General features: G+C 37.6%; 2 protein-coding genes across 2 annotated transcripts; one reads left to right on the plus strand and one right to left on the minus strand.

The window, feature by feature from the left end:
* The first annotated feature begins 346 nt into the window (after nt 1-346).
* LOC105055039 (probable linoleate 9S-lipoxygenase 5) lies at nt 347-7,346 on the plus strand. Its single transcript, XM_019854221.2, is given in 10 exon segments — nt 347-549; nt 552-626; nt 1,015-1,304; nt 4,461-4,704; nt 4,782-5,120; nt 5,216-5,301; nt 5,402-5,509; nt 5,604-5,908; nt 6,076-6,339; nt 6,429-7,346. Coding segments are annotated over 10 exon segments (2,553 nt in total). The 5' UTR covers nt 347-476; the 3' UTR covers nt 7,198-7,346.
* Nucleotides 7,347-11,734: 4,388 nt separating this feature from the next.
* On the minus strand, nt 11,735-16,329 carry LOC105055049 (uncharacterized). Its single transcript, XM_029267908.2, is given in 5 exon segments — nt 11,735-11,953; nt 11,955-12,206; nt 15,362-15,987; nt 15,990-16,124; nt 16,127-16,329. Coding segments are annotated over 5 exon segments (1,239 nt in total). The 5' UTR covers nt 16,197-16,329; the 3' UTR covers nt 11,735-11,797.
* Between the last annotated feature and the right edge of the window lie 258 nt (nt 16,330-16,587).

Here is a 16,587-nt window from a genome sequence, read left to right on the forward strand (position 1 = left end):
ATATTTTTATTAAAAAAATTGAAAAAAAATTAAACACTATTAAATATCTATTCCACCATTAATTACCCTGCGTGACTTGGGCAGTGCTTTTTTTTCCTTACCGGTGGTGATGGATAAAGAATTACTCAAGATTTATAATGAATGCCAATGTGGGTGTCATAATCATGCATTCCGGCTTTCCACGAATTCCAGCAAACCACCATAAATAAAAAGTTTAGGATTGAAAAAAGATGGTCTTTTCATGCGAACCAGTCAAGCACCGTGTGCCGGAGGGTGGAAAACAAGCGGAGGAAGGAAGCATTTGGATTAGGTAGGAAGCTTACAAGAAACTGATCTCACCCTCCCGCTCGGGTGAAGCTGCGAGTCTAATTCGTCGTTTTTACCTTCATATCCCTCCATCCCTTTTTATAAACTCAACCTTCTTCTTCCGTGTATTTTTAATCTCTCTCTCTGATTAGTTGAATCGGCGAAGAAAGATGTCAGGGGCGAGGGTGAAAGGAGCGGTGGTACTGATGAAGAAGAACGTGTTGGATTTCACTGATTTCAATGCTTCCTCGATCGTCTCGACGAATTCGTAGGCAAGAGTGTCTCCTTCCAGCTCGTTAGCTCCACCATCGCTGACCCGGGTGAGTCCCCTTCTTTAACGTTCCATGGGTTCCCCTAGTGTTATACCACGCTAACTTGGATTAAACACTCATTTGGCTCTCGAACTAAGCAGACATAAGACTTGGAACATAAAAGGAATAATTATTTTAGTTAAATCTATTTATCTCTTGAATAACTATTAATTTCCGGGGAAAGTTGGCACAAAGCTCTCACTTATTTCAGCCTTTTTTTTTTCCCCTCAGAAACACATCCCTCAGTTGATTTATCCCTAGAATTTTTAAGTCAAACAAAATCAGCAATAACTTGTGGAATAACTATTCCTATCCCACTTTTTCTTTATAAAGTCCAAAACGAAAGCTTTTTAATGGAAGCAAGAGGAATAATGGCTGTTTAATGCGTGTTATGCAGACAATGGAAACAGAGGGAAAGTGGGGGAGCCGGCCTACATAGAAGAGTGGATCACCACAATAACATCCATCGCAGATGGGGAGTCTAAGTTTCAGGTGACATTTCAGTGGGATGAGAGCCAAGGCATTCCAGGGGCAGTCATTGTGAGGAACTACCACCACTTTGAATTCTATCTCAAGACACTGACCCTTGAGGATTTCCCTGGGAATGGTCGCATCCACTTCGTCTGCAACTCTTGGGTTTACCCAGTGGATTACTATATGTATGACAGAATCTTCTTCACTAATCATGTACGCACACATCTCTGATATATAATTTCTTCATTGCTTGTTTTGAGGATTTTTTTGACCTGAAGGTGGCAATTGGTTGAGTTGATAAAACCTTCTGGTGTGGATACAAGAGACCTGGGTTGGGCTCTGTCCTCACCTTACAGAGAAGAGAGTTTTTGTGCACCATGTACAATGTAATAAAATTAGCGTAGAACACACCACCCAATTATATTGAAACACATGACCATCATTTTTCAATACACATTTAATAACATATTTAATACCTACAGTTTTAATTTTTCATTTAAAATTTCGAATGACAAAAATACTTCTTCTATTCTGAAAAAAATTATGACATTCTGTGACCATTCATGCGGTTAAATTATGACTTTCTACATAAATGAAGTCATAATTTTTTTTGAGAAGTCATACAAAAGAAAAAGCATTTTTGTCATTGAAAATTTATGAAATTTTTAAATAACGAAAATGTCTCTTCCTTTCTTATGATATCCTGTGGCGAAATTATGAACAAAAAGTCATAATTTGACCGCAGAATGTCATAATATTATCGCAGGATGTCATAATTTTTTTAGAAGAAGAGAAGTATTTTCATCATTCAAAATTTCAACTGTAGACATTAAATGTATATTGGAAAGCGATGGCTATGTGGCCTAATCAGATTGGATGGTATATTTTTTCTACACCACATGTGCTCTATAAAGAATTACTCTATAAAGAAACTAAACCAAACTCTAGGTTTGGAGTTTTGTGGATACAATTAAGACCTGGGTTTGGCCCATGATTCAAAGATTTTATTGCTTTTAAGCAAAACACTTGGCCAATGTGTAGCTTACCTATTGCCTAAATTTCTGTCCAAGCTTCCTTTGGTCCTAGTTATGAGAAAGGAAACTAGGATTCTGGACCAAACTCTGGGTTTGGAGTTTTATGGACACAATTGAGACTGGTCCCACGATTCAAAGATCTCATTTGTTTTAAGAAAAAACATTTAGCCAGTTACCCATTGCCTTAATGTTTAGCGGCTTTCTTTAGGCCGGTTCTTAAAACGAAACTAGGATTCTGAACCAGACTTTGGGCTTGGAGTTTTATGGACAAAATTGAGACCTAAATCCCGTGATTCAGAGATCTTATTTTTTGAGGGCCTATTCTTTCAAGGATAAAAAATTTATTCAAAAATTTATATTTTTCTGGATAAGTATTTTTCAGACTATATTTAGATAGAAAAATAATTTATCTATGTTTTTTTATGTATTGAAAAATGGCTTGAGAATTTGTTATCCATGTTTTTCTTGTATTATTAATTTTCTAGATAAGTTGCTAAGATATATCCATATTTTTTATAATATCCTTTATTATATAAATATTATTATATATTATATTATCATTATATTATATATTATAATATAGTATATAAAATAATATAATATTAATATTTTATATTAATATAATATCATATATATTATATAATATTATCATATATAATAATATTACTATCTTATTATTATATTATACTATTATAATATATTATTTTATTTTATTGTTATATATTATTATAATATAATAAATATTAATATCTTATATTAATATAATATAGTATAATATAGTATATTAGTATATATTATTATACATAAAATGTATTATATTATTATTATACTATATAAATAATATAATATTATATAACATTATTATATTCTTATATATAATGATATTATTATTATAATATGTTATAGTACATTATAATATAATATATTATATTATGTTAATATCTTGTATTAATATAATATTATATTATATATTATAATATATTATATTATTATAGTATTATATTATTATAATATATTATATTATTATAGTATTATATTATTATAATATATTATAATAATATAGCATATTATAATATAATATTTTATATTATATTATAATAAACTATATTAAAATATACTATACTATATTATTATAATATAATATATTATATTATAATATTATTATAAAGTTATGGATATATTAGAAATGAATTAAAAAGATTATTTTTTCGATTGATGGGAAAATGATTTAGCCACCTCCCAAATGGATACGATTTTTCCTCACTGCATAGGTAAATGCTATCTATAGAAAGATAACTTATCTATTTTAAAAAACGTAAGAACATAGATAAGTTGATCAATAAAAAAATTGATTAACTTTCTCATGATATTTATCCACGAAAGAATAGGTCCTAAGAAAAATCTCTTAGCCGGTGCGCAGCTTATGAATTGCTGTTTCGTATGGAATGCTAAAGAATGCCATATTTTAGAGGAGCAACAGCAACGGTGCGCACCAGCTAAGTGGCTTTTGTGGGCGAGATTTTTGAGATATTCCCGGGTTTGATGCATAGCTGCAGTTCTGTTCTTGTTTTGATATAATATGGAGTGGATTCTGGGGAGGGTGGGAAGTGCTTGGAGTTTTATGTCGAGGCCTAGCCTTTGCTGGGTTGTATTATTATCATTTCTGTCTTTTCTCTTTCTTCTCTCTTTATTCCCATCTTACTGTTCGATGAAATGTGGGGTAGTTCTCAGTTCTCATCGTTTTGATCAATAAAATTTGATGGGGAAACGATACATAAACGAAAACAAAAAATAATGCTTCAGAAAATTGGATAAGAAATGCTATGTCCAATTTTTTCTTTTTCTTATAATAAAAGAGACAAAAGCCACCATAATTTATTGATAAGAAAGATTACATAACAAAATAATGAAGTATAAAAGAAAGGAGGTATATACAGAGATTAGAACATTTGAGGAGTTTCAAAGAGTTCCAACATAAGCAAGCGCTGTCCAATTTTTTCTTTCAAAAAGGGGGCAAGTTCAAACATGCAGGAAAAGCACATGAAACTGAAACCAGAAACTCAAAGACACATGCAAAGAAATTAGTCTAAAAACATTTGTTCCTCCAATGCTTCAACAAATAATTGATAAAGCTTCAATTCAAAATGTAGTCCTCCAGCCAACCTTGGGAACACATTTTTGTACTCCCTTGCTTCTGTGAATGTGATGAAGGCAAATACTTACACTATCTTTATCAACCACAAAACTTAAATCTCCACTGCTTGAAAAGCATATCCATCAGAATTTGGTGGTTGGCACCTAAACCATTAACTGAATCTTGACAACATCCTTGCAGACATACCTCCCAACCAACACACCGGCGCCCCTCCAAGCATACAGAAATGAGGAGCTCGTCCATCTCAGAGGAGACAATGTAACTGGAGAGCTGAAGGAGTTTCAACGAGTCTATGACTATGCATACTACAATGATCTTGGCAACCCAGACAATGGCTCAAACTATGCCCGCCCGGTCCTTGGTGGGTCTGAACAGTTCCCTTACCCCCGCCGAGGCCGAACTGGACGCCCACCCACAAGAACAGGTTAGATTGCTTCTGAAGAACGCACAAATCTTTTTTTTCTCTTTGTTGAATTCACATTGCTCAGTTGTTTCTCATAGATCCCAAAACCGAGAGCAGATTGCCAGGGTTGAGCCTAGACATCTATGTTCCCCGTGATGAACGGTTCGGACATCTCAAAATGTCTGACTTCCTGGCATATGCTATCAAGGCATTGGTCCAGTCGTTGCTTCCAGTCTTGAAGACACTCTTCAATAAGACTCCATTTGAGTTCGACTCGCTACAAGATGTATTGAACCTCTACGAGGGGGGGATACAATTGCCTGAGTGCCCTGAACTCGATAAGATCAAGGACAGGATTCCATTTGAGATGATCAAAGAACTAGTTCGAACTGATGGAGAGCACCTGCTTAAGCTCCCGATGCCGCAAGTCATCCAAGGTACCTACCATAACAATTTTAGAGTTGACAAGGTTTTCCATGATCAATAACTTGATGAAATTCTTAACTGACTTAAGTTATTTGTCACCTGCTAGCTGATAAATTTGCTTGGAGAACTGACGAAGAGTTTGGACGAGAAATGCTTGCCGGTGTGAACCCTGTCATCATCAGCCGTCTTGAGGTAAACTGGAGTGCATGGCCCTTGTTCTCAAATGCTAATTTTACCCCAAGTTCTTCAGTACATATACAGAATTGACATACTTCTCTCATTGGACCTTCAGGAATTCCCCCCAACCAGTAAGCTGGATCCTAAAATATATGGCAATCATACCAGCTCAATTACAGCATCTCAAATTGAGAAAAACATGGATGGATTAACAGTAGAACAGGTACCACCATGTTTCAAAAGAACTCAGGGTTTTTATATGCAATTGGAATTGATAGATAGTAAGGTAAAATTACCATTCTATTGTTATTCCATAGGCACTGAAGTCCAACAGACTCTTCATCTTAGATCACCATGACACTTTGGTACCATACCTGAACCGCATAAATACCACTTCCAGCAAGATTTATGCCTCGAGAACCCTCCTGCTGCTGAAGGATGATGGCTCTTTAAAGCCACTGGCAATTGAGCTGAGCTTATTGCACCCAGATGGAGAACATCTCGGTGCTGTCAACAAAGTTTTCACACCAGCTGACCTTGGAGTTGAGGGATCAATCTGGCAATTGGCAAAAGCTTATGTTGCTGTAAATGACTCTGGTGTTCACCAGCTTATTAGCCACTGGTATGCTATACAATTTTGCCTCTAGGATTAGTGTATCATGATCTGTCCACATTAATGTTTTTGAACAATGATATAAACTTGAAGTCTTAGCACCTTAAGAAAAGGGAATCAAGTAGGAATGTCTGAAACCTCCTGGACTTCACTGGTTTTGACATACAATATTGCAGGTTGAACACGCATGCAGTGATAGAACCATTTGTGATTGCGACGAACCGGCAACTGAGTGCCATGCACCCAATCTACAAACTTCTGAGTCCCCATTACCGTGACACGATGAACATAAATGCCCTTGCTCGGCAAATCCTCATAAATGCTGGTGGAATCCTTGAATTGACAGTCTTCCCTGGGAAGTATGCCATGGAAATGTCCTCCTTTCTGTATAAGAGCTGGAAATTAACTGACCAAGCACTCCCTGCTGATCTCCTCAAGAGGTAACATATAGACTTGTAGGATATTAAACTTTGATATGAGAGGAATTGTTAGCTCTCATTATCGAAACTCATATCAAACTGTTTCTCAGAGGAGTGGCCATTGAAGACCCAACCAGCCCCAACAATATCCGCTTGCTTATCAAGGACTATCCTTATGCTGTGGATGGACTTGCAATCTGGTCGGCCATTGAGACATGGGTAAATGAGTACTGTTCCATCTACTACATCAATGATGCTGCAGTCAAAGATGATGTTGAGCTCCAAGCCTGGTGGAAGGAGGTGCGTGATGTGGGGCACGGGGACAAGAAGGATGAACCTTGGTGGCCCAAGATGGACAGTCTCTCAGAGCTGACCAAAACATGCACCATCATCATATGGGTGGCTTCTGCCCTCCATGCTGCAGTAAACTTCGGTCAGTACCCTTACGCCGGATACCTCCCAAACCGACCCACCATAAGCCGGCGATTCATGCCTGAGCCAAACACACCAGAGTATGATGAGCTGAAGAGGAATCCTGATCAGGTCTTCTTGAGTACCATCACAAGCCAGCTTCAGACCATACTTGGTGTATCACTGATAGAAATACTATCGCGGCATTCCTCAGATGAAGTGTATCTTGGCCAGAGGGACACACATGAGTGGACTGCTGATGAGAAAGCACTGGAAGCTTTCAAGAAGTTTGGAGACAAGCTAGTGGAGATTGAGAATAAGATTGTAGATATGAATCAGGATAAGAGTTTGAAGAACAGGAATGGGCCGGTCAAGGTTTCATACACTTTGCTCTACCCAAACACCTCTGATCTCAGTCATGTTGGCGGGCTTACAGGAAGGGGAATTCCAAACAGCGTCTCCATATGAGACTTGGTTAAGTAAGATGAGATAGCATGAGTAGATAAATAAATATTAGCTGGGATGTATTCCCAGGTTGCATGAGTCCCTGTCTTGAGAAACTAAGAAGACATTTCTTCTTATGATGTGAGTTTTATAAAAGCTTATTTTATCTCGAATACTTTAACTGCACACTTCACATTAAATGAACTAGAATGATCATTACCCTTCTGAGAACAAGCAGAGCAATATGAAGGTAGATCAGTAAGTTTGCAGGCTTACACCATTGTTCTCACAGGCTTGCACCACTGTTTGAAAAGTGCCAACATAGGCCATGCTAGTTAAGTTTGCCTCGGGTTGATTTTCACCTTGTCAGCTCTAGATGAAACCTCTTTCTGCTTTCTGAGAAACTAGACCTGATGAAAAAGAACAATGAAGAAGATCAGACAGATTGGCATATAGAACAGAGACATTGGATGTAATTTGTTAGCTTGAACTCTTTATGTATCTTTTGAGGTTAAAAAAATTCTTTCCTGCTCTATCCAATTGGAAATGAACTACTATCGAGATGATTGATTGTCCTTTATATTAATTATTCATATCAGGTTATTTAATTAGCAAACAGCAAAAACTAGATTTGAAACTGATGATGATGTAGAGGCAGATTGGATATTGGAGATGATGTCATATGCTTCAAAGACAAAAAGAAAAAAAAAAAGGCAAATTAGCTCAATAAAATACCATGTTGTCACTGGCTCTCCAGTAGGTTCATAAGTTCTCTGGCTATTTGCTGTCTTCGATACTCCGAAGCAAGAGTTATGGCGGTTACATGCCCATGCAGAGATTCACCTTGCCCTTCAACCTTTCCCATAGCTACAATTTCAAACTCACTGTTAATAATGTACTTAGAGGTTAGGACAGTGACACTAATTTGTTAGAATAGAATAACTGATAACAAAAAGAGTATCAAACAGATGGAGGAAGCACTCACGACATAAGTGTATGTTCAACATGTCCTGAAACTTTTCATATTTATAATATCATGATTTTCGAAAAAAGGGAGAAAAGAAAAAGTAAGTAATGCCTTCGTATCCATCAAGGAAAAAACAACAAAATAAAATGACATAATGTGGTACTCCACTCGCCAATTATCTGAGGCTAACACCCTTCATATACAAGACATTCACATAGCAACACCCACTTAAAATGGAAGGGCACATAACAAGTATGTTACACAGTGCAAGAGAAGTATCTCCAGGTCCTCCGTTTCATTCATCTCCCCTTACATCCACCCAAAACTTACAGGTGATTAATCATGTACTGGGGGTTTGGGTCTACTCAAATGGTCATAATATGGAAGAGAAGATAAGCTAGAAGGCACTGATCACATACAAAATAGAAAGCAGACTTTGAATGTCTAGCTAAGTTTCAACCTCTTATCCAGTGATATGATTTATCCAAGTCTTGTGCCAGCTAATTTAGTGGTAGAGACCCTCAACCTACTTAGGAGGGCAAATCACAGAGTGGCCAAAGAGTGCATATTATGTCAACTTGTTAACTTATTATTATCGGCTCCATGCCTTCCTAAAAAATCGGAATTCAACTGAGCTTATGACAATATGATAAAATAATACACTTGTTGAATATGTTTCACTTTCACATTAGAGAGAAACAAATTGCAGTTGAATGACTTCGAAAGCTTGGAACTTAGTCCAAGACTGGTCCATTCTTGCAAAAGAAAAGGGCTTGTCTGACTTTGGGTTGCTTCTTAATAAGCTAAAAACTGTCTTGTTCAGGAGACAAGCATGAAAAAAAGAATTTAGTGGGCATTTTTATGATATTTCTCTTGTTTGCTTTCTTTTGAGTCTCCTCTCCATCTCGGATCCTTTGGGTGACTGTAGGCCTTCATTGTCACTTAATCTGAGATGATGATGAAGTTACTTGCTGGATAATCAATGCTCCCATAGGTCTGCTATGCTCGCTTCCTCTGAGTCTCACTTATCGTCTCACAAGTTGGAAGTTTTCTTTGCAATCTGCACCAGAACTGTTCATCCATAGTCTGCACTCTATCTTGTCCTCTTACAGATCCACTTTTGTTTCATGGAGATTTCTCTTCCAAAGAACTTTCTTCAGTGGATGCTTAAAGTCCTGTTCTTCCCGTATTTTGTTTTGAAGGAGATATCATTCTGACAGGAGGCCCCTGCTGAATTTCTTTACTTTTTGCTTTGTATATAAAACTTATCCATCGGACCATTGCTGTACATTATATATCTTTTAATATTTTATGAAGACAGGTGACCACTGTGGACATCCCACAGTAGTCTCCTTTTGCTCAAAAAAAAAAAAAAAAATCTGCTTACATAACAACTAAGATTTCTACACAAACAAGTCAAATGCAAAACTCGGTGAATAAAGCAACGGTTTTAAAAGAAAGTGATAAAGAACTCAGCTGTACTGAAGAGGTAGATTGAGGCCAATCAAAGATTTATACAAATCGGATCTGTTTTCATATATGCATTAGACATTGAACAACAAAAGATTGGGCCTTCAAGTAAGAGGAGAAAAAAAAAATATGTAAGAAAACGAGTAATGGTAGAAAACAAAGAAATAAACATGGAGAAAGGAAAATTTGAGAAGGCTTGAGCTATTTGTTATTTGCATCGCACAATGGACTGCTCTACAAGGCAATGCTTGGTAAACTTTTCAATTTAATGCTCCTGTAGCTGATGACATTTTGGAGGCGAAAGAAATAATTCCCTGAGACAATCGCCATTTTGAAATGCCGAATCTCAGAAGGGAAGAAGAGAAGGAGAGCTTACCGTATATCCCATGATACGATTGCTGGGGCCCTCTGCGACGTGGAAGCAGCAGTGCTGAGTGCTGAGATGATCGGAAGCAACGGCGAAACAAAAAAAAAAGAGTACATATAGAGAGGCGAAGAGGAAAGGGGAGGGCTTCTTATGGTCTCGGTGAGATGATCGAGATTAACGGGACGAAACGCGATGGAGGGAGAAAGAGGGGGAGATGTTTCGCAGCTCCCGCTCCCGCTCCCGCTCCCCCTCCCCCTCCCGCGCTCGCTTGTTTTTTATCTTTCCTCCTCGCTTTGACTTTGGTGGAACCGCTGCCAGAATAAAAGCACTCGCAGAGTCCGTTTGGTTGGGATGAATCTGAGATGTAAAAATAAATTTTATATTATATTTGATATAAAAAATATAAAAAAATATTAATGGATCTCATATTAAATTTTTTTAAAAAATAAAATAAATATCATGAAAATTTGATAATCGTTAAATTTTTGAATGATGGTCAACCAAAAATATATCTCATAAATTATTTATATAATTATTAAATTTATTTTGATATTTTTTAAATTTATTTAATAAATAATTTTTATAAAAAAATATAAATAATATTATAAAAAATTATATAATTATAATTATTATATAAAAATTGATTGGAGATGATGATATTATTCTAATTTTTTTTTTTTTGTTTGAAAAGAGCATGAAACCAGGTGTCTCGGAAAAAGAGGATCTAACATGCAGAGCTCCTGTGCAGAAATGGAGTCCGTAAGTACCTGGAAAGAAAATGAAAAAAATTGTCTACCCATGTTGCTGAAAATAAAAGTTATGAACCTCTAAACTACCGACCACTTTAATATAATTATTTGGCTACCTGGCAATATAAGCTTGAACCCACGCAGCGTTGACAATTGTCTAGCCATCTCGATCTTTTCACCACATTTAACATGAATGCAAACATTAAACCTGGTCAAGTGTCCCCGCAAGAATTATTAAGCAAATTTGAAACAAATAAGAAGTGAAAGCCAACAGTAAATGCACACTCCGAAAGTAATCGCTGCGCAAAAAAATCGTCGCAATTTTTTATTTTTTCAAAAACAAGTATGCTCCATGAAAAAACAGATGGCACTCATTTCCCTTTTATCACCGACTGCCATGCAAGAATCAAGAGCATGAGGATCCAAAAGAACATGTCCAATAAAAGTGTGAATTAAAATTCTAGTAAAGGTCTATTGGGTTATTCACCCAAAAAAAAAATGGTCTATTGGGTTGTCTAGATCCAAAATCCAAAATCCTATCTGATTAATGAAATTGGACCAGCACAACTAGAAATATCAGTCTACGTTAGACTTGTTTAGACAAAAATCCAGAGATCTTCAGAGTAACCTGATCTGAGTCCCATAAAAAGAAAAACATAATCTCATAGAATTTGGGCTGGACCACTCCAAAGACCCTCAGATTGTCTAAACAAACTCCTAGTTGTGCTGGTCCAATCCTATGAATCTTCTACAATTGTGGACCCAGACAACCAATCAGGGGCTAAGGCACAAATGATGGTTGAGATGGGATTTAAGTTTGAATTTTGGCAATGGAGGCAAGACAAAAAGAAAAGGAAAAAAAGAAGAAGAAAAAGGCAGAAGTTTCACTTTTTCTTCCAAGCCAGTAATGGGTGTTTTAAACTAGAGCTGAACAGAGGCAAGTTTGAGCGCTACAAAACATTGAAAGCTAGCAAAATGACCTATAAACAATCAGGTGGAAGAGAACAATTTAGAATATCAGAATACATTATCATTGATTATTTATACTGGTTTCAGATAAGAATATGAAAATTATTCCTTTGCTGCAGGCATTAACCGAAGCCTTTCTTCCGATGCTGATTTCCCCGCCCCACAGTCCTCTGCCAGGAGAGACCGTAGATCACTCCCATTAGCCAGGCTATTAAACTCGACTGATTTGGATGGATCTGCTGGATATCGACGTTGACAAGAGGGTCATTAGTCTCTTCACAGACTGCAAGTACTTTCGAGTTGTCTCGTCGTTCATGCTGTGGGCCACACAATTAGTGTAGATCTTCTCACGAGCCGAACGCTCGTGGATGCCAACCATAGTCACACCAATAGGCCAGGGTGCATTTCCAATGGCCAATTTGATGTACTGATCCATTGCTGCCAAATAAGCTCGTCTCAAACAGCATTCAACCACAACCAGCAATGCTTGACAGATGTCATCTGGAAGAACCTATGATGAGAGCAAAACTTAGGATATCACTACATGGTTCATTCATAAATCTTATTCTTGTAATTACAAGAAACATCACGACATCCATGGTACAAGACTCACTAATATGCATAGCAATAACTATTTGGGCATATATAACCCAAAAAGGACTATGAAAACACAGCAGAAAGGATGAAAAAAAATCAATGCATTATATTTGGAAATCTTTCTGAGGGATTCCGTGGTTATGAGAGTTTAAGTTGTGCCCTAGACCCTGATCATTCTGCTAGGTCAAAATGGATTTGAACTGACTGTGCCAACAATGAAATAATTAATCAAACAGGAATGAAGATATCATTACACAGGCATTTCAGTAGACTTTCAAACTGTTGGCCATGTAAGCTGAAGATACAAGTGCTGGATCAATGATTAGCATATGCTTCTCTTTTGTAAACATACCAAACACTTAATGCCATTGAAATTTCATGTCCATATATTAACCCAAGATAACAAAAAAAGCAGTTAAACACTTTCTTTTAGTGAACAAAAAATATTCATCTAGTCAACACTTGAAAAGAAGAATAATGGTGATATCAAATGGTGGATTGAGGATTACCAATGGGAACATCATGATCTGTAGAATTGTTATTACGAGACAGAATATCCAATATCATCAAGAAATCAACCTTTACATGGTTAGAACCTCCAGGTGATGATCTAAATCGCTTGACTTCCTCATTTGAACACACAAAAATGATTCAACTTGATTGCAGTCCTCACAAGTTTCAATTCATCACTCTAAACAGGTATAAAGGAACATTGGAATTAAAAGCAGGAGTTAACCTTTATTGGGTTCCCAACAATAAGCTGGCACTCCATTTATTATGTATGATATGGCTTCACAACCAATATTCTTTTATCGTCCACCAATACACTCATGGCTCTCCACGTGGCCCATCCAATCTCTCCAACATCTGCTCCCTTAAGCATGGAAACAAACAAACAAACATCTCAAACTCTCTCATTTATAGACAGAAACAGTCAAGCAAAGCCACTTATAAGTTCCTACCCTGATATAATCAGAAACCCTGCAATTCTTTCTCGTATATAAATCCTGATGCAGCCCCTATTACACACACACTCTTGGTCCTGCAGTCTTTCTGTTTCATGTGAAGCTGAGATAGTAGACTTCTTTGCTTTTTTTTCATTTCTTGTAAGATTATATGTTCTAGTTAGTTGTTTTGCTTTTGGTTGCTATTGTGATAATTTTCATGGTACACCAATCCCTTCATTGAATCTATGTAAGATGCTAAAACAAAATCTTATAGGATTCACACATTCTAATAAAAGCAACCACTTACTCTTCAGGCTAGAATGAGTTTAATAATCCATTAGCTTAAGAAAGGATTTCCCCTCTCATAAGCATAACATAACTTTGCTTTCCAGATTCGGTGAATTCTCAAGTTGCCTTAATGGAAAGAGTCAATCATGCATTAAACAAGCTTTAATTTTACTATATATACAATAAAGTGATGATCAGTACCATATTTTTTTGCCTGACGTTATATATTTGGGATGAAATAGGTTTAGTTTCATTTAGCATAAGCCCTTTAATGCATCTACTGTCCATGAACATGAAAGTTTTGTTATGCCTTATACTAGCTAGAGAAGATTCTTCTATGGACCGACCAAACCAACAACATCATTGCTTGGAAATCAACAAGCATATTGGTTCCCCTAAAGTTGCTGTAAAAAATTATAAATATGGTGCAATTGAATTTGGTCAAAAGATTAGCCATGAAAGAAATACAAAGTCTCCAAAACAATGTTTTGACCTGGCAAGGTGTAGGCTAAGTGCCCTCACTTGGCCTTTAGCGGGCTTACAATATTATGGAGTTTACTAGGGTTTAAGATCACCCTTGAAATTTTGCATCAATCTTGATAACACTGAAAAATCTTTTTTACCTTGGAAGGTATAGGTTAAGTGCTCTAATGTGGCCTCTAGTGGGTTTAGAATATCTAGAGTTTACTTTGGTAAACTTTCCTTGTATATTGGGGTTTGATGTCTTGAGATTTTGCCTTAATCTTGATAATTCTATGAGGGAAATCCTTTTTCTTTCCTTGTTGTGTGTGTGGGCACTTTAGGTAGCAAGCAACTATCTAACAAGTTCCTATGGTCATTATCTTAATTCACCTCCCACCTCCAACTTTCAACCACCTTGGACTCTAAACCCACCTTCCCATAATCTCTATCTCAATGTGGGATTCCAAATCCTTCACAAGCGAACAGCCAAATATCATTGTGTCACCTCCTAATGTCTCTCTTATCTCTCCAACACCAACCATCTCCCAAACTTTGTCCTCAAGCAAATTCAGCAATCCCTTGTATTTTTATGGTTACAAAAAAAATGATGCAGTGTCAATATTCTAAAACACTCATCCAAGTGTTAGAAGATTTAAATAAATGTAATCTATTCTATGCAATGAGGAGAGCATCTACATTTCATGTATGAAGTAGCCCCCTTCACTTTTTCTCTCTCTTCCATCCTTGCATTTAGATCTGAAAACTAGCATGGGTATCAAAAAATCTCTAGAAAAAGACACAATTTAAGTTTCATTTGTTCCTCCCATACTTCAGGATTTATATGCTAGTCACATCAAAGAGAGAGGGCTTACAACCATGCAATGCAATAAATCTGCCAAAACTTCTGCATCAGTTTTCCATCCAATAGTAGTGAGCACGGGCTGAAGGGACAAATTTCTGCATCATAATAACTTAGAACTAGTATAAGGGATGGTAAATGATGAGACTCGTTATGCTTGAGGTTGGTGCACTGCATTTGATTGATCTCGAGCTCGCAGACACCGTCCCAAGCTGCCATAAGCCTCTCCATATCTAGCCTATTAACAACCATGGAACCATATGCCGAATAGCTAGTTGACTGAGGCATCATAAACCAGAATCCCATCCCTGAATCGTATTATTCATGCATATTTTTCGAGATAATTAACTGACTTGTTCATAAGCATGTTTCCAGTAAGAGTCCAATAACCGTACAAAAAGCGTAGATTGTCGAGAACATCCGTGATGAATCAAATATGCATACAAATAAAGAGAAATCCAAGTTGCTAACAACAAAAGAAGAAGGAGAATGAAGAGAAGGAGCACTCCATACCTTTTTCCTGCAGAACTTGAAGAGGAGATTCAGGTACCGAGCGCATTGCTTAAAAGTGGCGACCATCGACTTCCCCTTGGCCGTCCTGTTCTCCGCTTCCGGCATCTCCTCGAGCTCCTGATTCCACTCATTCAGAAGTCTCTTAAAGAACACAAGAATCTTATTCTCATCGCAGAGATCCTCAAATTTGGCCTTCATCCGCTTCAAATCCTTGTCGGCATTCTCTCCTGACGACCCTCCATCCGCGCTCAGATTCTTGTCCCCATCCGCATCAACCCCATCGTCCTCCAATCCATCCCCGTCCTCCCTCTTGCTCTTGCTCTGGTCGTGGAGGAAGGAGGCCAAGCCAGACTTCTGGCGCTTGCGGAGCTCGTAGATGTCGCGGAGGAAGTCGTTGGTCTGGCCCTCGGTCATGTCGCTGTCGATCTCGAGGATGCCGGATTTGAGGGTGAGCTTGAGGCGGTCGAGGCGAGCGTCGTCGTCCTCGCCGAAGAGGGTAATGGGCTGCTTCAGGATGCGGAGGCGGCGGATGACCTCGTGGCGGGGAAGGACGAGGTCGTCGATCCTCTGCTCCTCGGAGCGAGCGTCGGAGGGCTTCTTGGAGGAGGAGGAAGAGGAGAGGGCGGGGGAAGGGAGGCTGCGGAACTAGGGTTTCTGCCGGAGGAGGAGGCGGCGGAGGAGGGGCGTGCTTTGAAGAGGCGTTCCCACTGCTCCTCGGCGCGAAGCTTTTGGATCTCCTTCTGCTCGATCTCGGAGCGTTTAGGAGCTTCTTGCCGCCGAAGTCGGCCTCGAGGCTCTGCCGCTTCTTCTGGAGCTCGCGCTTGAGGAGATCCATGGCTGCTGCGAGGTCACTTTTCCGTCGTCCCCTGCCGCGAATGAGGTGAAGGAGATTGGCGTCGCTTCCAAACTGGGGAAGATAGGTTGAGTTTCACCGCGCAGTCCAACTCCCACCAGGATACCCGTTTAGCCAGGGACAAAACTTCTATTATCGGACTGTCCATGAACGGAATTACGAATGGACCGTCATCATTTACCATATAATATTTTAAAATTATATATACATCTAAACATTAAAATATTAAAAAATAAAAATAAATAAAATTTTAAAAATATTTAAACAGTTTTAATAAATTATATATAATTTTTTAAAATTTATTTATTTTTATTTATTTTAATATTTTAATATACATGGTATTTTAAAGGCCACCGACAATAACAATAACAAT

The sequence above is a fragment of the Elaeis guineensis genome, chromosome 2, assembly GCF_000442705.2.
Source record: "Elaeis guineensis isolate ETL-2024a chromosome 2, EG11, whole genome shotgun sequence".
Classification (NCBI taxonomy): domain Eukaryota; kingdom Viridiplantae; phylum Streptophyta; class Magnoliopsida; order Arecales; family Arecaceae; genus Elaeis; species Elaeis guineensis.